Here is a 23,028-nt window from a genome sequence, read left to right as displayed (position 1 = left end):
TATTGAAGTTTTCTTAAAACAAAGAATAGCAGCTTGATTTGGGGCAGACCCTGAAGCATTCTCTAAGGTTCAGTGAAGACAGCAATATATTCCCTTCATTTACTTTAAACATTTTTTTTGGTTGCTTGTGAATTTTACTTCACCCCTGTTTAAATCTTTATGCAGGTGAGAAATATGCACATTGTAACACTGACTAGGATAGACAAATTGAATAAATACTACACATAGTTTGAATTTTGACCCAAATATAGGATCTTGGTCCAAATTAGGCTAAACCTAAGGAATTAACCATAGTGCTATCAACAAATTATTCCCAGTTATTTTTTATTTTGTAAAAACGTTTGGGTCCAAGACTTGCATTCACTCTTTGGGAAACTTATTTGTCCTAATTCAGGATTAGAGGTATGTTCTCAAAATCTTCTCGTGTTGTTGTTGGGTGCCGTCAAGTCAATTCCGACTCATAGCAGCCCCATGTGACAGAGTAGAACTGCCCCATCGGGTTTCCTAGGCTGTAATCTTTATGGAAGCAGATTGTCGGGCCTTTCTCCTGTGGAGCCACTGAGTAGATTTGAACCTCCAACCTTTTGGTTAGCAGCCAAACACTTAACTATTGCTCTAAATCTTCTTGTAGTGGACCTACCATCCTAAGTGACCAAGACCCCAGACATTCTTGTAGTCCCCAGATAGGAGATGGTCCAGAGGGGTACTACACCTCCTTCCCTCACCAGAGTGCCCCACACCTCCTGTCTATTCCCTTCTGCCTGCATAACCAGATTTGGGCCACACCTGTGAAGATGTGATATAAGCAACGTGGAAATTTTCATCAGTTTCCTAATAAGATCTTAAAATGGGCTTGCTTTGAGATTTTGAACTTTGAACTTTCAAATAAAACTTGAAGTCTGTGAGTATCCAGCTGTTCTTAATCAAGTGTGGTAAACATCCTGTGGCCTTAAAACCCTTTAGTCTTTTCCTCTTTACTGGTAAAATTTCAGGGTAAATGATTTTGTTATATCAGAATCCATTATCAAAACATATATAAATTAGAATATACACACACTTTTAGTCTAGATAAGAGAGAAGATGATAAGCTCATTTGTATTCTAACCCACCATTTTGGGGTGACACACAGACTTCATTAAGAGATCACATCCAGAGGTTGGCTTAAGGAAATACATGTCTGAGGGAGTCTAGAAGTATGTGCTAATGTCTACACAGTCACCTAATAATCAGTAAGCCCTTTTTTTTTGAACCTTTGTATTCTAAAGCAATAAATAGATTCAAAGGAGTGTATAGTAGATTTAACAATATAGTAAACCTAGCAACAGATCTGATTCCCTGAATTAGAAAGAGAGAAGGAAGGGAGGGAGGAAAGAAGGTAGGCAGGAAAGAAGGAAGGAAAATTTTGAGTGGCAAAAATATTTCATAGTGTACAGTGAGTTAATCATGTAACTTATATTGAGGATAAGTATTACAGTGTTTTAAGGAGTCAATTTAATAGTCATGAGTGATACCAAAACAAATTACAAACACATTTGACTTGTTTTAAGCGAATCTAAAAAGTGAAAAGTCAGACCAAAGTTAAAATATTAATGCCAAGTATGACCTTATTAATAAGTGGATTAAGAGATGTATTGTTTAACATCAGAAAGTATACTTAGCTTTACAAAAAAATTCAACAGGGGTAGTAACTTTAAACAACACAGTCTAATAATTTCAGTTAGTACATTTTTTTTCAGTGTCAAGTTAGTTTTGCAAAACACAGTCCACCTGTTATGGTTCAACATCACTATTTTGGATGACGTGGAGGGATGTCTATGTAAATTAGTGAAATGTGGTTTTATTACTTTTCAGAGCTACAGTAGCAGTAATCCTAACAATGCATCCTTGATTTGATGAATAAAAAAGATTCATTTTTAATCAGTACTTAATTATTTTTATGCAAATGGAGCTATTGTAATACTTTAAAATACTTTGTTCTCTTAAGTTGGTTAAGCATTTCCCTCTGAAATTTTTACATTATCCATTTGCTTAGCAAACTCTACAAAGCTAAATGCTTTTCCAGCCCTATTCAATTTGCACGGGGACCAAATGAACAGCTCCTCATTTAGTAAGTTTTCATTATGTACTCTCAGAGCCCATAATAACATTTTATTGGTATTTCAGTTTATTAATTCAGATATGCAGATGGTATGCAAGGTATTGGTTGTCTAATAAAGTACAAATTGTCTGATTTGTCCACCTATGTTTTACAAAAGAAAGCGATCACAGTTTATAGTTTTTTGAAAGGGAAATAAATCTGTAGTGCTATTTGTAGAACTATGAAATTTATGTTTTTATGTATTAGAAAAGAATAATTTCATAAATAATTGCAAATATTTAAAAAATCATGGTCCCTGTTTGCTCAGAGTATACCTTCTTGTTTCAGTTAATCAACAATTGTTTTTTCTGTAACCTATAGTGTCCTAGGAGCCTTGGGGGCACAGTGGTTAAGAACTTGGCTACTAACCAAAAGGTCTGGAGTACGAATCCACCAGCCGATCCTTGGAAACGCTAGAGGCAGTTCTGCTCTGTTCTATAGGGTCGCTGTGAGTTGGAATGGACTAGACGGCAAACAGTTTTTAGTGTCCTGAGCACTACACAGGCATACAGACAGTATAGTCAGTGCACCACAGGCATATAAGAGAATTGTAAGCTGCTATAAAATAAGCACTATATTTTACAGTGTTAGACAACTACGAAATGGAACAATTAAGTTATTGTGAGTTGATGAAGTTGTGAGTTGTGTGATATAAGGAATGAGTACAGAAGAGTTTGAGTAGGTGAGCTGAATTGGTGCCATCAGGGATTCATGTCAGTCTTGAAATAAGCTGTAAAGAATGGCCAGGATACCGGCATTCTAAATCTTTGTTTTTCAGTTTTTTTTTTCTGATTGTAAAAATCACACAACCACATTTTGGAAAGTAGGGAAAAATCATTTATTAACCCTACCCTCCGTTGACATTTTGGTCTGTTGTAACTTTTATTTTTTTTTTTAAATTCGGCATGTTCATCTTACTCTTCTTCTATGTGTGTTTGTTTTGACTCAGGAGTTGTCGTCCTCCCTTTGTCTTAACATTTTCGTTCTTTTTTGTGTGTATCTGTCATTTTACAAATGATTTTTAAATTCATACTATTTTAAATATATAATGATCACAAGATTTAATATGTTTCAAAAAAACAGTATTGAAGTTGAAATTTAAATGTTAATTTCTTTTTCTACTCTCCTGGAAAGCCTAGAGAAAATTTAAATTTTGTGATATTGTGACTTAGAAATATTGTTAAGATTATTCTAATTTTGAGAAAGACCTCTCAGTATAAATTTGCAGTTTTTATTTGCTTAATTTTTTTTTTTCTTTTCATTTCTTCTCCCTCCCTCCACATGTAGGTATGAAGCTCTTTTTCCATTAGTATTGTCATGCTTGATGTTTGCCTGGATATACATGGAACAAGAAACCCTACAACAATCTGGTGTTTCCCGTAAACAGAAGGTAACTTATCAAAATCATTGTGTAGTTTACTTGAGAATATTAAAATATTCTCTATCCTAATAAGGAAATTGCAATGTTATTTTATCAGAAATTTTTTTTTCTAAAAATTTTACAGTGTTTAAGAAACTTGAGTAAATTTTATTTGGCATCGGCAATTAAGTTAAACAATTAATTTATAAGGAAATTTTTCACATATCACAGAAAAGCACACTTTTATTATTTTATGGGCAATATATACGTTGAGCTTTTCTTCAGCAATCACTTAGGAGAGTCACTGATATGAAAAAACATCAGTATATGTGAAGGAATAAAGAAAAAGCTCTTCGTCTTATTTTTCTCTATTTTCACATCCAGTTATTCCTTCATTCAATTTATTTTAGTCAGAGAATATTCATGTTGTCACATTTATGAATTTGATCATAAGGTGACATATAAATTCCTAGTATTATTTTTTTCTCTTTCCAGTCATCTTAATCTACGGTGTTTATTCTGTTACCTCAGTGATTGTGGCCTCGGTTCATGCCTTAGACCTCGGTTCAACACAGTATACTTTGAACTGGTTAAAACCCAGCCAGATTTTAGGGGTACCTTGATCATGTTATGCTAGAGAGTAAAATTGATGTCTCTTGTTTTTTCTGTTGTTGTTTTCAAACTGTAGGTTATGAGGAATTGGTGATAGAATATTTACATTTTTACTGGGGTCAGATAAAATGAATATTGCAGAAAAACACCATACTTTATCCATCCTTAACTGGTTCCAGTTGAGTTCACTGTAACTGATAATTTAGAGAAATTAATTTCAATTAATAAGAAACTTAATGAAGTATATTGAATAATTACTGTTTTTAACTTTCAACCTTGGAATATTAAAACAATATGTAAAAAGCAGTTTTAATCAGATTCAAATAAATTGTCAGAGACTGTGTCCTTAATATTAAATATTTCAGTAGGCTGGCTGAAATTCATTGTATCACTTGTTAAATTCTATTTTTCAACTGAAAGCAGATCTTTCTTTCTCAAGATAAGTGTAGTCAAGCATCCTAAGACCTTTTTGTTGTTATTTTGTGCGATTGTGTCAATTCTGACTCATAGGGATGCTATACAACAGAGTAGAACTTCTCTGTAGAATTTCCTAGGCTGTAATCTTTATGGGAGCAGACTGCCAGGTCTACGTGGTATGGGTGATGGAGAAAGTCTCCCTTTTAAACACACACATGATTTTTGTTTTTTCAGGAAGTGGGATCAGCTAGCAGTGCACCCATCTTTTTGGAATTGAATAGCTTTCTGTTTACCGCAGACAAGAATATTTTGCTTTTTTATAGAAAGAAAATAATTTCTTTGCAAATAGAATTAACAGAAGAACAAAGAAGTAGGTTTTTTTTTTTTTTAACCATGCTTTTCAATACCATACTTTGAGAAGATGAGAACACTTTCTGAGAAATCAGTCTTTGAAAAGAGAAGAATTATATAGTGAATTAAAAAAGAAGCCTTTATATATCATAAGAAAAAGTTCAGTTCTCACCTTTATTACACATATAGCAATATTATAACAACCGTGATCAGTTTATTATTAGCAACATATTTTACCTTTTGGCAGATTTTATTTAGGTGTAATCAAGCTATAGGAAAAGATTTATTGTCAATTTGTTTGTCAGCATGGGGTATCTTTCTAGCCATTGTAACTTAGATTGTAAGTTTTCCTTTAGAGTGTAGAAGGAAGCCAACTTTAATTGTGTATTAATATTTTTCTTATTATCTCACAGCTCAGCAGTATTGAATTTTCCTGTAATACAGATATAACTCAGTTTCGACAGCTCTATCTGGATGATATCCGCAGGGCCTTTTTCTTTGTATCCTTTGTTGGGACTTTTATTTCAAGGAGCTGCTGCCTCCCATTTAATGGAGTAAGAAGACATAGAAGGTGTTTCTGCCCATGCAGTGTCTACACAATAAAGTTGGAGGCTTTTGATTAATATTACACCAATCTATATTTATTGCTTAATATTTCACTATATCCTTCTACAAACCCTAAGCTTTAATCAGGCTGATTTGCTGTTCTTTGAATGTGCCACTTATTGTCCTACTATTTCTTTACCTTAAAATTCCTCTCATCTACTTCTACATATCATCATAATCTTAGTCACCACATGAGCACTTCGAGACTGTTTTATTCACATTTATATTCTTAGTGCCTAGCTCTGTCTCTGACATATACTGGCCAGTGAGTGCTGGTTGATTAGTTGATTGGTTGAATGGATGTATACACGAATATATTTAAGGCTCAACTCGCCAACTGAAATGCCACTTTTTCCTTGGAAGTTTTTGATTCATATTGCCTCTTCAGTGTTTCTATACAACTTTCGTGTGTGTGAGTGTGTGTATGTATAATAATAAAATAACTAACATGTATTAAGCCCTTTCAAAGGGCCAGGCATTATTTTAAGTACTAACAGTAAGTTCTTGATTACCAACAGGATTAATATCTATAACTTTTGTTAGTGCACTAATACAACTGTAAGTTAAAAAAATGTTGAAAAGATGTTAAACATTTTCTTATATCTCATTTTCTACTGAACTATTTTAAAACATGATATCTTATTTCTTTCTGACCCTTCCAAAGAGCCTAGCATGTGATTCACATGTAGTGGGCACACTAGCACTTAACTACAAATACAGTACAGGCAGTCCCAGGTTGCAAACGTCTGACTTACGGACAGCGCTTACTTGCCTTTAATGTTGTGTAAACTTGCCCTCACTTTGAAACCAACCCCTATTTGCAACAAATTCTTCATCACAATCACCTTCACTTGCTGCATGTGCAGCTTTTAAATCACTGAAAAGGCTTCGCGCCTTTTCTTGCACTAAAGTAAGACTAAATAAGAACCATACGCACCTGTTCTGACTTACCTACAAATTCGACTTAAAGACACAGTTAGGAACGGATCTTGTTCGTAACCCGGGGACTGCCTGTAGTGTAACTCTCCATGTTAGAAAAGAGAAAGATTGTAACCTTCCTAAGGCAACTAGTGACTAAGGGAGTACGACTTCCCAGGCCTCATTGTCCTCAGCTCGTCGCCTCTTCAATCTGGTTCTTACAAAATGCATTTACAAAGAGATGCAATAGAACCTTCATTTAGAACAATTTCCTGATAAACTGTAAAGGTAAAAAAGTGGATTACCCTCATGATAGAATTGGTGTATCTTTTTTAAATGGAGAAGAAATTTCTTACAAATTGTGAATTATTTTGGCATTTCCTTAACTCTATTTAGGTTTTCTTCCTAGTGATAGCATTTTTTGGAACTGGCAATATAGCATCTATTAACAGGTAATTTTAAATGAATACATCACATATATTTACCTAAAACCAAAAATATGCAAATTGGAATCTTTAACCTTTTGTTCATACTTTGCTTTGAACACTGAATGATGTGTTTTGGAGATTGTTATGTATCAGCATATACAGATCTACCTCATTCTTTTGAGTGACTTCATAATATTCATTGATATGATGTGTGCTTGTGTTTTGGTAAGGTTAGATTTCAGAAAATTCATTTAAACTTCCATTTTAGAACAATATTCTTTTAAAGTTATGGTGTAGATTCTAACATCCTTTTTCTTCATGTTATGACTCCTTAGCTTCGACCTTGCCTCTGTCTATTGCTTTCTGACCGTGTTTAATCCTTTTATGATGGGAGCCCTGATGATGTGGAAGGTTAGTTTTCTTATTTTTATTAAGAGAATGATTATGAGCCCATTGTGACATTAAGATTATATAATGTTATGTGACATTAAGATCATAAAGTTACTGTAACAGAGATAAATAGCAGTGGAAAGAGACAGTGTCTCAGACTTGGCATTGAGACCACTGCTGGATTGGAGATGAGACTCTCTAGCCCTTACATCAACATATAGTTAATCTTTTTATTCTTAAGCCCATCTGACTCCAAAAGAATAAGGATTTCATATTAGTCCCAGAAGGTCCTATTAAAAGCAGCTAAAGCCTGTGGGGAAGCTGTGATCAAAACTGCAGTGTTCTGAAACATTCTGAGGCTCCCTGAACCCGTGTTCCCCACCCACGAGACTACCAACATGTTATAAACTCACAGTCTTTTTCTAATCCATGTACCTAGAATAGATTCATTCATTCAACAGATGTCATTGAGTGCTTTCATGCAGTAATGTGCCAGGCACCCTTCTGGGTGCTGAGGATACAAAGAAGACAATGACTCATTCTCTGCTTTCCAGGGATTCAGACTGTCCAGTAGAATGTAATTCATATTCTTCCCCTTTGTCTTAGGGTCATTTATGCTCATCTTATTTCCTCCACCTACCTCTACCGTATTATCTCTACCATTGTGCCTGGCACATTTTATGTAGTTGGTACATATTTGCTTAAATAAAGTAACTAATCCCTGCCTAGAATATGATTACTTGCTATTTAGATCACACAAGTAATTATTGTTAAAGAATACGCCTCTCATAATAGGATCACTGTCTACTTTTTGTTCACACTAATGCAAATATAAGTTTAAGAAATGTTAAAAAAGATGTTCAGAATTCTCTCATGTCTCATTCTTTATTGAATTATTTTAAAAACATTATTGTTTCCTTAATTTTCATTCACAGTCTTTTTGGTAGTTCTTTTCTCAATTTATTAAAGACTAAAACCAAAAAAAAAAAAAAAAAACTCGTTGCTGTCAAGTCAATTCTGAATCATAGTCTTTAATTAAAAGCAAGAGAAAAGAAATAAAAAGAAAGGCTTGAATTAGAATGCTAGATTTTTAATCTCTAGCATGATTCAGTGAGCTTTAATGATATAATGTGCTTGACGACTTTTGTTGACTGATGTGGCAGTAAGGGAACGTCCTCCAGAACTCTATTTTAGTCATGTATCCTTAACTTGAAAAGGATTAGCATGCCATCTTGAGAATCAGCTCTTTTCCATATTTTCCTTCCCCTTTTTTGAAACAAAGTATATATATGTTTTTAAGAATTGATCATTGGAAAGCATATCTCAAAATGTTAATAGTGTTCTTTCTGAATTGTGGATTTTCAACTAGTTCAAATTTTAATATACCTTTACGTATTTTTTCAAAATTTTTACAGTATGAATTTTATAGTCAGAAATAAATTAGTATTTCAAAATCCAAAAAGCAATAAAAAGCAGGTAGATCATGTTCATAGTGTTGTAGTATCAAGTAGGGAGCCCTGGTGGCACAATGGGTAAGCACTCGGCTGCTAACCAAAATGGTGGCAGTTTGAACCCACCATCCGCTCCTTGGGAGAAAAGACCTAGTGATCTGCTCACATAAAGATTACCACCTAGGAAACCCTATGGGGCAGTTCTACTATGTCACACAGGGTCACGATGAGCCAGTATCAACTCACCAGCACACAACAAGAAGTATCAAAGAACCAGATGGGTTCAGGAATCTATGAATCAAATTACCACGCTATGTTATTTTTTTTATTTGGTCATGCTGTGCCTTTCACATCCCCTTGGAATCATTTGAACACTGTCGTTAATTATTAGAATGAGTTAAAAAGAACAAAATTTTATAATAGACTTTCATTTGGAATGTTTATTGCTTTTTTTTTATACTGCATATGTAATTAATGTAGATTTTCTTAATCAGTTTCATTGCTATTCTGTATGTCATTGGTATCATGCTTTTATTTCATCCAATGTTTGCTCTTTACTAATATATATGAAAGTTATCTGAGAAGTTGAAAATATTTCTATAAGCAAAAATAGTATTGTTTCAAAAAGTTTCAAATGCTTCATTGGCTCATTTACATTCTTTTTAAACAGATTTTAATCCCTTTTGTTCTTGTGATGTGTGCTTTTGAAGCAGTTCAGTTAACTACCCGGTTATCATCAAAAAGGTGAGATAAATGCTTAAGAAGCATGTGGTATGCTCATTTTTAGGAAACGAGAGTAAACATTTGGCAGTGTTTCCTGTGATGGCTGTTAAATCATTGTAACATAGATTGTTTATTATTACAAAAATGAAAAAAATGTTTTACCCTTTTAATCAGAGTTTAGTTGTTATTAGAGGAAATTGGTTGATTAGGGCCTCTCGGTGACTAATATGCTTTCTCAGCAATAATATATTATTAGAATATTATTCAAGATAGTAAAGAGCCTCCCTAGAAAACAGTAAAAAATAAAAAGTTATTGTTTGTTTTAAATACAACTATGCTGACAAAAAACAAAAGGTATTCTAACTTCTCTTTTGACTTATTTCTTAAATATGTATTAGGCAAATGTGTTAACATTATTTCATGTTACATGAAATTAACTTTTCTCAGTGTCAATAATTTACATAGTCTCTCAGTCTTGATTTCTACACGTTTGACAAATGGAGTTGGAAGTCTACTTTCTGAGTTTTGGGAATTTCTGGAGCAGTCAGTCATAAGCAATCAAGACTTTTAAGGAGAAGCTGTCAACTCAGCTGTTTGCTCTTTCTAACCAGTGAAATTGCCTCATCAGCACAGGACTGATCAGCCTTCCTGAAAAACGCTTTAGATAAATATGAAGCTTCTTAGCAGTTTTGTTATTCTTGAAACAAATCAGCGTATTGAATGCTGAAAGAAATAACTAATATCAGCATAAATTTGCATGTTCTTGATGAATTTAAGCTAGAACTGTGTTCACATATTATTATCACATGGCATAATTTAAAAAAAATGTTTTCCTTCCACTGTTTAAGAATAGTAGAAATCTCATTTTTCTATTTTAATTTAGTACATTTTGCAGGATAGTTATATGAATTTAACATTGAAAGCATTTAGATCTTGCCCATATCACATAAAAGATATAATCTCTTCCCCTTAGTTACACAGGTACATTTAAAACTGGTGTTATTGTTAGTTGCCGTCATCAATTCTGACTCGTGGCAACCCCATGTGTTACAGAGTAGAACTGCTCCATAGGGTTTTCTTGGCTGGAATCTCTATGGAAGCAGATCGCCACCCTTTTCAATTAGCAGAATTGTAGAAACTAGTGTTGGAGAGGTAGCCAGGGGTCAGAGCATATCGAGTGGATTCTGGTTACTAGAAGAATTAAAGCTAGTGCTAGACAGTGCCTTTATCAGGATTGTTACATTGGAAATTCACACTTCGAGTGCATGGGTTTCTGGATAACATTGCCTTCTTTCAAACCTGTAGTTAGAAGGACAGCTATTTCTTAAAGCAAATCATTAACCTCCACCAGAACCTCATACCTTACAAAAAAAAAAATTAACTCAAAATGAATCATGGACTTACAATTTTTAGAGAAAAACCTAAGAAAATCTCTGGGTTCTAGAGCTAGGCAAAGAGTTAACTGTGACACTAAAATCACGATCCATAAAAGGAAAAGTTAATAAATTGAGTTCATCAAAATTAAAAGCTTTTGCTCTGTGAAAGATCCTATTAGGAGGATGAAAAGACAGTCACAGACCAGGAGAAAATATTTGCAAACCCCATATTTGACAGAAGACTAGAATATATAAAGAACTGTCAAACTCAACAGTAAAAGCAAACAATTCAATTAGAAAATGGAGAGAAGAACTGGAAAGGATATACAAATGGCAAATAAGCTGATGAAATGATGTTCAACATCATTAGCTATTAAGGAAATGCATATTAAAACCACAATGAGATATCATTACACACTATCAACATGGCTAAAATGGAAATGGTGGCATCACCAAATGTTGGTGAGAATACAGAAAAATTGGATCATTCATACATTGCTGATGGGAATGTAAAATGATACATTGATTCTGGAAGAGTTTGGCAGTTTCTTAGGAAACTAAATGTGCAGTTGCCATACGATCCAGCAATTGCTGGATTTTTCCTAGAGAAATGAAAACTTGTATTTAGACAAAAACCTGTACACAAATGTTTATAGCAGCTTTATTTGTAATAGCCACAAACTGGAAGCAACCCTGAGGCCCTTCAATGGTTGAATGGTTAAAAAAGGAAAAAAAAAAAAGACAAACTATTAATTACAAGCAACAATGATGTCCAAAGAATTATGCTGAGTGAAAAAGCCAATTTCAGAAGTTTACACACTGTGTGATTCTATATAATATTATTGAAATGACAAAGAAATTTAGAATAGATTAGTGGTTGCCAAGGAGGGTGGTGGTGGTAGGTGGAGGATGGGTGTGGCTGCAGAGGGACATCCTTAGGGATCCTTGTGGTGATCGAAATGCTGTGGATACTGACTGTATCAATATCAATGTCCTAGTTGTAATGTTTATTGTATGATAGGTTTACAAGATGTTGCCATTGGGAGAAACTGGGTGAAGGGTGCATGGGGTCTTTCTGTATTATTTCTTACAATTTCATGTGAATCTAAAATTATCTTAAAATTTAATTAAAAAATCATAATTCATGTCCTTTGTATACTATTGAAAAAAGTATCCAAAGTGTTCAATAATATTTTTGAACTCTAGCCCATCACTGTGGAACGGTCACCCAGGATAATGTGAAAATAGCTCTGTTGAAAGTAGTGTTTTCAGAAGCAAAAATACTAACAGATATTGGATTATTTGATTATTCTCACTTGATTTTAATGTGTTTGAAAAAATATGCCTGTTGTATTATACCTAATTTTTTTTTATTTGTTTTCAGCCTTTTTCTCATTGTTCTCGTTATATCAGACATTATGGCACTGGTAAGGCTTTATTGGATATTCAGGGTAAATAAGATCAAGAAACTAAGTGCTAAGTTCATTTAATCAAGAGAAATACAAACTGCATTCTTATACATGAAGTCTTTAGATATTGAGTTATAAGTGTTGGCATAATTTACACATACAAATTACTTCCCCTCTTTATGACTCAATCATGCAGTAAGTGCTCTCCTTAAGGTGTCAGAAGTCTTATTACTTGGTTTGTTCTAATCCATCATTTTATACCTACTATTCCATGTTGCTTTGTATCTGAAATGAAGCTTCCATAGGACATGAATAGAAAAAAGCTAAGTTTAGTTTTAGGTAAGACATCATTTTCCTACTTGAAATGTTGATTTTTAAACCCTTCTTTCAGATTAAAAAAGAAGGAAAAAGGAGAGAAGAAGGGAGGGAGACAGGGACAGAGGGAGATGGAGAGGAAGGAGGGGAGAAATGAAAGAGGAAATACAGCTTTCCAAGAGAGTAGATGTTACCAAGGTAATAACTATATTAAACGAGTTCTGAGCAAGGAGTGTGTAGGTAGGCCCTTTTATATGCAGTGTATTACCAAATTGAGGAAACTTTTTTTAACATCTGCAAGTTTTAGAAGTCTCCAAGACCAACCTTCAGGTTGATAATTAGCTAATAGGGCTCACAGAACTTACTGAAAGCTATTATACTCATGATTATAGTTTATTACAGCTAAAGGATACAGATTAAAATTAGCTGAAGGAAGAAGCACATAGGACAGGGTCCAGGAAGGACCAAATGTGGAGCTTCCAGTTGTCCTCTTCTCTTGGAGTCAGGAGAGATTACAGAGTATTGCCAACCCAGGAAGCTTACCTGAGCCTTGGTGTTTTATTTTTATTGTTGTTTTTATTTGGGGCTCAATCACGTACTGCCCATGTGGCTGACCTTTAGTCTCCAGTTTCTTCATTGGTAGAACTGATACTTTGTGGCCCAAAGCCACCATCATAAATCACATTGTGAACTCTCTGGTGGCCAAGGCCTCCAGGCAAACAGGCATTCCTATCAGACATACATTCCAAGGGCCTAGAGATCACTTCCCAGTAGCCTACTCTTTGAGTAAGGTTAATTCTTCATATCTTACACTAGTAGTGATTAGAGACACTAATTAGGGTAACTTCCCAAATCAGGTTCCTAGTCCCTTGATTTAGATGAGGGGCCCTGGTGGTTCAGTGGTTAAGTGCTTGGCTCCTAACCATAAGGTCGGCAGTTCGAACTCACCAGGTGCTTTGCGGCAGAAAGATGTGGCAGTCTGCTTCCGTAAAGATTACAGCCTTGGAAACCCTATGGGGCAGTTCTACTCTGTCTTGTCGGGTTGCTATGAGTCAGAATGGACTGGGTGGCAACAGATTTTGATTTAGATGAGAGCATTTTTGTGTCATTTTGAACTGCATGTCAATGTATTTCTGAAATTGACCACACATACTATTAGAACAAGTCACCTGTCAATTTTGCTGACAAAGTAGCAAATAGGAAGGCATCTTAATAGAAGAGAATTTAAATTCTCAGTGATTAATTTTATGTAAAGAGTCAGATTGCTTAATTTATTATATAGAGCCATTTATGACCTGGCTGGTGCTTACTTGACAGGACTCATCTCTTACCTTTCCCCTCCCTGCTTGCTCTACACCTGCCTCACCTGGAACCTATCAAGTTCTGTCTAGACTCTTGACACTAGTAAAGGCTACTCCCTGTGCCAGAAACACACTTACCCTTCTCTCTCCCCTACTGCTCTTTCACTTGACTCCTGCTTTTCATTTAAATCTCAGCTTAGGAGCCACTCCCCATGGGAAGTCTCCCCTTATCCCGCAGCAGAGGAGTATGTGCCCTCTTACTCTGTACTCCCACAGCTGTGCCTATATTTCCAGTAGTAACACTCATCACGCTATTAGTCTATTTGCCTGATAATTTGACTGAATCGTTCATTAGACCATACATCTCATGAGAGGGAGTTTATCTCCAGGACCTAACAGAGTGGTTAGCACATAGTAAGCAGCAGTAAATATTTATTAAATGGATGGATGAGATGGCTTCTTTTCACTTAACGTCTTTGGTATCATTTAACCAAAAAACCAAACCCGTTGGCGTCGAGTCCATTACAACCCACAGCGACCCTATAGGACAGAGTACAACTGCCCCATAGGGTTTTCAAGGAGCGACTGGTGGATTCGAACTGCCAGCCTTTTGGTTAGCAGCCAAATACTTAACAGTTGTACCACCAGGGCTTGTTTTTTTTTTTTTAATTTCTGGTTATCTGCAAATGTCACTCTTATGTTCATTTGATTGAATAGTTCTATTTCTGGCCTTTAGACTAATACTTATTTTAGTAGAAGTAAACAGTTCAGGAAAGTTCATATTTTATTGATATTGAAGGGTCAAAAACCTGAAACACACATTCCTAAAACAACTTTGCTTTTAGACTGAATCTAAGTTTCTTTTAATTAATGGAACCATATTTTGTTTATTTTACAGCATTTTTTCTTCTTGGTCAAGGATTATGGCAGCTGGCTTGACATTGGAACAAGGTATAGTATATATTTACATAAAAGTTCTTAAGCGTATAGTGAAAGAAAGTAACTTGGTATCTTAGTATAAAAGGTACTAAAATGATTTTGAAGGAAGCATAGCAAGTAGAAATCGTTGTAAGCCTCTGAAGGTGAGACTTGTCATCTCCTCCATTCTTCTGGCTGTTGGCATATTAGCAAGTGTTTTCTTAGATAGATGCTAAGTCTGGAGAGAACTAGAGGACAGCAGGAAGGTATGAGAGGAACTACCTCAACTTGAGGTTTCAGAGTAGATCACTCTGGTGTCCTTGTGTGGTTTCTCTCTGTCTCTCTCTCTGTCTCTGTCTTTCTCTCTCAAAATGAGGCTGTGCAGGTTGCAGCATGAATTTTATGTGGTGACTTAAATCCCATGTAATCATTATCTACCTCTCAAAATCTTTAATATGGGAACATTTTAACATGTGATACCTTATTATTTAAAGTGTATCGGAACACAAAGTCACTATTTCCTCTTTATTGTGATTTGAATGTCAATGATTGCCATAATCTGTTAAGTTTATTTTCTTTGAGAAGAAAGCAAATAGATTTGATTCTTTTGCCTTTTTGTTTCAGATGTTTTCTGAGACAAAATACATTTTGACAGATTTATTTTAGTAACTAATATTTATTCATCACTTTGTTTTGCTAGGAATTGTGATAGGTTTGGGTGAGATACTCCCTGTTAGTCTCTCCCCTGTTCATATCTCTCAGGCAAGTCACTGCTTGTTATATGTGCACATATCTGCCTCCCCAACAGACTGTGGGTTCCCTGACTCTGGGATCTGATTCTAGTCTCTTACATTCCATATGTGCTAGGCACATAGGGGATACTCCATAGATCATTGATTTGGTTTTCATAGTCTCTTACGTTTGAAAGCTTAGAGAAAGTTTTGATATCTCCTCCTTCTCACCAGCCATCTGATCCCAGAAGCGTCCAGTCAGATAGTGGGTCAGAGCGTGGGTTTTACACCAGACCACCTGTGTTTGAATCCCAGTTTTGCCACTTTCTAGCTGTGAGACCATGGGCAGGTGACTTAGTCTCCCTAAACTTCTCTTTCCCTTGTACGTAGTCGGTTTGAATGAATTAGTCCATGTAAAGCATTTAGCATGGTGCCTGGCATCTAATAAGCACTCAGTAAATATCAGCCGCTACTATTGTTGTTATTCAACAGTTCTTTTTTTTTTTTTTTAATCCTTCATGGTGTTTCTTGGATTTGACATACCTCTCTTTACTCTCTCTATATTCTAATTAATTTATTTTCATTGTAGACATAGGTCAGAGTTTTATTTGCTTGGAAAATAATTCAGGTAAAATACATCAATTTTATGTGTGAGACTTTTTTGTGAGAGAAATCTATGTTAGTTTTGACACTAAAAAGGCGCCAAGGAATAAAGAGGACATATTTTTCACTTGAAAATATACATCATTAATTTATGCACACCATCATTAATTTATATTGCACTAATTAAGAATTTCAGATTTTCTCTGGTTAGCTTGAGGTTTATCTTTACCTGGCAATTTTTTTCTTCAAAGTGCATGTTTTTAGTGTAATTACTAGTAATAACATATGAAATGCAAAGCATCTTTTTATATCAGTGATCTCAATTATATCCAGCAAATATTTATTGACTTCCAACTATACACCAGGAAGGTTGCTGGGGATGAAAAGCACGCAGTCCTGGGCCCTCAGGGAGTTTAAGGCTTGCAGGAGAAACAGATACATGAGTAGGCAGTGTGGTACAGTGTGAGAAGTTCTAGAATATCTCTTAGTTGCTATGGGAGTGCTAACTCAGGGCACCTACCTCACCTTGCAGGGTAAGGGAAGCCTTCTCAGGGGAGGGCCTGGCTAAACGTCACAAGTCTGGGCTTTAGAAGAACACATTAGGTCCCAAGATTTAGGAAGAACGTGTAGAGTGAGAAAAGAAGATCTAAGATGGGGCCTTAGGAACCACTGATATTTAAAGACAGAGAACAGGAAGTGGGGAATGAAATTGAAAGAAGTGGCCAAAAGGCAGGAGAAAACCAGGAGGGAGTAAACCAAAACCCGTTGCTATCGAGTCATTTCCTACTCATAGCAACCCTATAGGACAGTGTAGAACTGCCCCATATGGTTCACTAGGCTGAAATCTTTACAGAAACAGACTGCCACATCTTTCTCCCGCAGAGAAGCTGGTGGTTCGAACCGCTCACCTTTCGGTTAGCAGCCAGGCACTTAACCATGCGCCACCAAGGCTCCTAGGAGAGAGTAGTATTGTAGAAGTCAAAAAAGCGGTTCAGGAAGGAGGGAGGTCATGCCATATCAGATGTTACAGAAAGTTTGTATAAGACATAAGAGTGTGCATTGGGTTAAGCAGCAGTTGTCACTCTATTTGTGGTAAAAGACAGGCTGCAGGAGCGTTATGCTGCTCAAACACTGAAGGACTTTTTTCTCACTCAAGCAAGTAGTGATGAAGCAAGATACCCATAGCTAGCCCCTAAACAGAGATTTCCCTTGGCTGGAGCATTGCCTTTGTTACCTTGATTACTTTTATAGTCTTACCACCCAAGACTCAAGAAGAAATTTCTTTTCAACGGTTGTATCCCTGAATTCGTGGCCTTTTCCCTCTTACTAACTTATTTAGTGACTATTTATTGAGCAACTACTGTATGCCAGTCTTTCTAATTATATGCATACTGTCCCTTATTTAGTTGTCTAAATTGAATAATCAATCTCTTGTCAGTTTATCATGGGTTCCATTCTATTTATTGCTGTTTTTTCCTGTTTCCTTTCTGTCACCTTCTGTCTTTCATATAAAACTTAATTGACATTATTGTCCTCAATACCAGATAAAATTCATCTTTCCTTTCTCTGCTTCTTTCATAATATACTGTTTCATCAATAAGAAGAAAAAGAAAGAAGAAAGGATGAATTATGGATGGATAGATGGATAGATAGGAGGGAAGGAGGAAGGGATAAAAAGAAAACCTCTTTTAGCCTCTTATTTTTCTATCTTCTGGCATCAGCATCAGCCTTTGATCCATTCTGTAAGTCCTACATCTGTCTTTGCCCAAAAGAAGTTACTTAATCCTCTTCGCAGTCTTTACGGTTGCTTGTTTAAAGATAGTCACCATTTTTCTCTGGAAAATTCTGGAATGTCTTTCTTTAGAAATGTTAAGGTAAGCGGTTTTAATTAATTTAATACAATCATGTTTATCTCTTCTCCCTTCTGAGATCACCAGAAGTTTCCAGAAACTGGGGGATTGGACTGTTTTGCCACAGAAAAAGTTCTACCCAAACCTAGGAAAACTCCAGGTTAAACAGTGATTGAGAAAAATTAAGGATTATTGAAAAATTTAATAATTACTATTAAAATAACATTTATTGCATGCAGTATATTAGGAGTTATACTTGTTATTTCATTAATTCTTTTGACAATGATATGAAGAAAATATAATTATTTCCATTTTGCAGAAGAGGAATCTGGCTTAGAAAGACTAAGATTACACAGTAATATGGCATAGCTAGATCTCATTTTTTTTATTGTATATGCATTTGTTATATAGCTTATTTCCTCAGGATAAAAAAAAATAACATACTGAGCACTCATTATACATACATAATTCCTAGGCATTGTGAAGCACTCAAAGATGAATGGGATTGCCTGCCTAAGACTTAGTGATGCCCTGTCTCTGGAGATAACTATTTCATCAGGATGCTAGGTAGGAAATTCAAGCACTGAGTGGAAGATTCCAATATAAAACTTGGAAAGGACACACCAGCCCTGGAATTATGGCCCCTGCATTCAGGGAGATTGCAGTCTAACACAGGATATAAGACATAATAATAACTGTAACACAAGGCAGCATGTGGTTAAGGGCTAGAGGAATACAGCAGGGAGGCGGTTTCACCCTAGGCTTCAGTGACTGAGGAAACATTGTACAAGGTCTGGCATTTGAGCTGGCCCTTGAATGAAGGGTGTAATTTCAATCGGGGTACTTAGTGCTTTGGGAAGAGTATTTTAGACAGAGGGAATGGACTTTAGCAAAGCTATAGGGGTGAGGAAGCCCAATGCATAAGTATATGTGATAAATAATTTGGATTTCAGAAACCATAGATTTTAGATAAAGAAGTTTCTGGAAAGTAGTCTTTTAGTCCTCATCTCTGAGTACTTCACAATGCTTAGGAATGCTTTCTGCGTGGTGAGTGCTTGGTGTATGTATTTTTTCCTGAAGAAATGATCTGTATGGTAAATGCATAGACAGTACAAAAAATGAGATCTAGCTAAGCCACATCACTGTGCGATCTTAGTCTCCTTGATTTGGAGAACCTGGACTACAAGCTACAGAGCACATCCTTTTTGCATATAAGTAAGGAGCCGTATTATTTGGTTGTACTTGAGCTTTAGTATGTTAAGTGTTACTTTCACAAGTGGACCATTGTCTAGAATTTAGGAATCTTGATTGCCGTTTGTTTTTATACAGGTTTATCCAGTGGGGTGAGGGGCTGGGGTGGGTGTGTGCCTGGGAGTGGAGGCACTAACCAGAGCAGCCCTGTCAGGGTCACTATAGTGTTGTTGTTGTGTGTTCCTGGCATCATACCTTGGCAACCAGTCCTCAATTCTCTCTTGATCCCCTGAAGTCATTATGTGCCTCCAGGCTTGGGTTTTTTTTTTTTTTCCTTCTGTTTCCTTCAAGGTCAGTCCTCCCAGGCTGCAGTGAGGTTGAAAATGCCCTTCACAATGTCATAGGACTTTGCGCCAAGCCCAGATTGCCAGCTTTTACCCTTTTCTTCCTTGATAGCTTTTAAAAGATTGTTTAAGCTATAGTAAAACTTGCATTTGGCATCCAGCATGACATTATTGGCCCTTTTGTGGAACCTCCAGCCCTGTTCCTCACATGCCTTTACACACCGTCATGGGAATATAGTGTTCACCACAGCACAAAATAATAGCAAAAGGAGAGGCTACAGAGGCATAGTGAGTGACATCATTCAAACTAAAGAGAACAGAATTGTGCATTAGCATTTATTGGCTGAGAATGTTTTGATAATCCCCAGTCTGCAGTACTCTCTGCTAGCTATGAGACAGGTATGTTAACTCCATGATTTAGTTCTAAAATTGATTTATGTATTTATATTAAAATGTTATATAATTAATGTTATATGGGATAAATAAACAATACTATGAAAACATTTTTTAATAGTATTTTTTATAATGGGAGCTACCATATCCATACAGTGACCATATGTCCTGGTTTACTTGGGACAGTGTGCCTGTTATCTTGATGTAGTTATTACATCCTCATCTGTACAACATTAAAAATCTAAAGTGGATGGGAAGATGACAAAGGCATAACCAGTTAATAAGTTATGTTAAACCTTAGTGTATCTCCATCAGGGATCTAACTCCCAAGGTTAAATGGGTGCTTGCTTTGGGAGACTCCTAGAAGGCAGGTATAATAGGGGCCCACAGAGCTCTGTTCTCATCATCAGGCTGAGGGCATCAGATCATCCTACATGCATTTTCCACATATTCTGCTGGTTATTTCTGCTGAAATATCTCCTTTCTCTGTTTGTCTTCTTTGTCTCTTATCATCCAGAAAATCCCACTTTAAGAAAGGAAGATGACTGGGGAGGGGAGAGTGGGGGCGGAATGCAGAAAAAAAAAGGTATCTGAGTTAGTCATGTTAGACTTTCTAAATGAAATTACCCCTGATTAATGCTGCAATGTGAGGTTTTGTTGTTGTTGCTGCTCTTGTTGGTAAGTTAGAATTCTAAAACCTTCCCTTATATCCTATGAAGCAATAATGGCATATATTGCAGCAGGTAAACCATGTGGTTACCTAATGGGCAGGAATGGTTTATACATCTTCATAAGCATCTAATTTATTGCCAGGAAAGGGGGGAAATATGCTTCAAGATGCACCACTAAAGTACCATATAATAGGGTTCCTACATAAAAACTTCATTATTATATATTTTTTCTGCTTTCTATTTGTGAGAATGTTGCTTTTAAGTTTTGGGTTTCTAATTATTCTTATATGACAGTATATTTGAATAGCTAGGATATTTCTTGTCATGTTGCTAATTTTATTAAACTTTACTGGCAGAGTTCTTTTAATGGGAACCAGATTTATTTGAATTGTGTTCCTGCAGTGATTTTCCTTTGTGACAAATTTTATTTTTAAACTCCTTTGTATTGGTAATATAGTTAATAACTTCAGCCATTCTATGCCTCTTATTCACAGTACTGGAACAGTGTCCTTTTGTCCTTGCTGTTTTATTGCTTTATGAACACTGAAATGGTGAAAATCTATCCCAGAATTTTAGAGAAGAGTGGAGCTAGCAAACTCCATGAATGTAGTCTGGCATATTTTATAATGTTTATAATGTCATGGTGGTGATTGCAGTGGGTTTTCAAAAATAGTTTTGAGAGATTCCTTAGCTACCAGTTTCAAGTTAATAAATACATAACTGTTTATTAAATAAGAAAAATTGCATTAGTAGGACATAAGGCAGTATCTCTTCATGGGTATAGTACTCAGTTTAAAATGCATTTCGAGAGCAGTTTTACCAAAGTTAAACAGACTCTTCAAGGAGTGTTCTGGAGTCAGTATGTTCCACTGAAGCTGTGCAGGTGCAAGTTCAGGGGTGTGCTTGTGAGCCGAGTGGCAGCAGGTGTTCTGGTAACAGCTGTGTGAAAAATATCCTGCTCAAACTATAAAACTGTGTTGGGCTGACAGAGCTAATTTAGTATTTTCTTCTTTTGATCTTTTATACTTTATCTATAGCAAGAAGAGTATTTTTACAGAGTATTGCCTTTTATATGGCATACTGAAAGAAGTGCATTTTTAAAACTAGAGAAAAACTTCCTTGAGCTAATTTTCATAACTGTAAAAACATATATTTAATTAAATTTATGTTCCAATGTATCTGTAGCGAGGTGAGTAGAATCAACATCGTCAGTTTGATTGAGCTGCAGTTTCATTTGATTTGATAGTGGTGTTCATTTGGGCTTTAATCGCCTCCTACATGGACTCTTATTATATCTTATTAAAATACAAGCGATAACTAAAGTATTTAGCATTTCTCTTTAGATATAATGAAAACTCAGGATTCTGTTCAATAATTTTTAAATACTCTCCTAAAAGTAATTAATAAGTGTCCTAAATGTCTTTACTCTTACGATGAATATCAAGCTTCATTAAAATCAGTGATTCTCAACCTTTTTTCTGCGCGAGTACTTCCGACAGGTGTGAGGTATGACCCAATTTTATTCCATCACGCTGGTTGGGAAGAGGTACAATCCACCTTTTATCACCTGTTGTACAGGTTGAAAACGCCTGCTTGGTGATTCTGTTTGTATCTCCACACCCCTTTCTACCATCACACAAGCACACCTTGATATTCGCTGATTTAAATGATATTAAAATAGTCGTGGGGGTGGTGTGGGAATAGCTAAGCATGTTTCAAGTTGAAATTTGATGATCCTTTAACTCTGCCATGCTGAGATGACACCAGCACTTGACCGATGGAAAGTATCACAAGCTGAATTCCTTATGGCTCGATTGCATGAAGATGATGAGCTTCATAACTGTTTCCTGCCAATAATGTCAGCTTAAATGAGCCAGGAGTCAGTAATTTCAGGCTGTTATAAGGAAATAGTGATGTGTGCAATACGTTTTATAAATAGACCATCCATTATATTTGAGGATGGGTCACCTACTGGTTTTCCAAAACTTATTTTTATTAAGAGATCAAGTCAATTTAATATTTTGGCCTAAAAGTGATAACAAAATTTAACAGAACAAAAATCTGCTAGAATGTAATCTTTTCTTCTTCTTTTTTTCTTTTTACAATGTTACTGAGGTATAATTTACATACTATAAAATTCATCCATTTTTTTAAAGGTACAATTCAATGATTTTTAGCAAGTTTACAATTGTGCAGCTGTCACCACAGTCTAGTTTTTGAACATTTACACCACCCAAAAAAAATTCCCCCATGACTGATGTATGCTCTAGAAGAGAGGGGAGAAGTAGAGATAAAGGAGAGGGAGGGGATAGTTGGCAAAAGTAATGTCCTTTCGGCATCTATGCAAAACCAATGGCCAACATCATTCTTAATGGAGAGAGGCTGAAAACTTTGCCTTGAAAACAGGAACAAGACAAGGATGCCCTTTATCACCACTCCTATTTAACATTGTGCTGGAAGTTCTAGCTAGAGCAGTAAGGCAAGAAGAAGAAATAAAGTGCATCCAAATTGGCAATGAAGAAGTTAAACTGTC

General features: G+C 35.7%; 1 protein-coding gene across 1 annotated transcript in view; it reads left to right on the top strand.

Annotated features, from left to right (window-relative positions):
- Positions 1 to 23,028, top strand: part of LOC101354680 (GPI ethanolamine phosphate transferase 1) — a 104,560-nt gene that overhangs the window by 78,440 nt on the left and 3,092 nt on the right. Inside the window, exons 18-24 of the mRNA XM_023733944.1 lie at positions 3,425 to 3,527; positions 5,291 to 5,377; positions 6,798 to 6,853; positions 7,165 to 7,240; positions 9,341 to 9,414; positions 12,154 to 12,196; positions 14,693 to 14,745. Of these exons, the coding sequence (XP_023589712.1) occupies positions 3,425 to 3,527; positions 5,291 to 5,377; positions 6,798 to 6,853; positions 7,165 to 7,240; positions 9,341 to 9,414; positions 12,154 to 12,196; positions 14,693 to 14,745 (492 nt within the window). The remainder of the gene's footprint in view (positions 1 to 3,424; positions 3,528 to 5,290; positions 5,378 to 6,797; positions 6,854 to 7,164; positions 7,241 to 9,340; positions 9,415 to 12,153; positions 12,197 to 14,692; positions 14,746 to 23,028) is intronic.

The sequence above is a fragment of the Trichechus manatus genome, unplaced genomic scaffold (genome assembly GCF_000243295.1).
Source record: "Trichechus manatus latirostris isolate Lorelei unplaced genomic scaffold, TriManLat1.0 scaffold00063, whole genome shotgun sequence".
NCBI lineage: Eukaryota > Metazoa > Chordata > Mammalia > Sirenia > Trichechidae > Trichechus > Trichechus manatus.
This window is presented reverse-complemented; position numbering and strand designations above follow the sequence as displayed.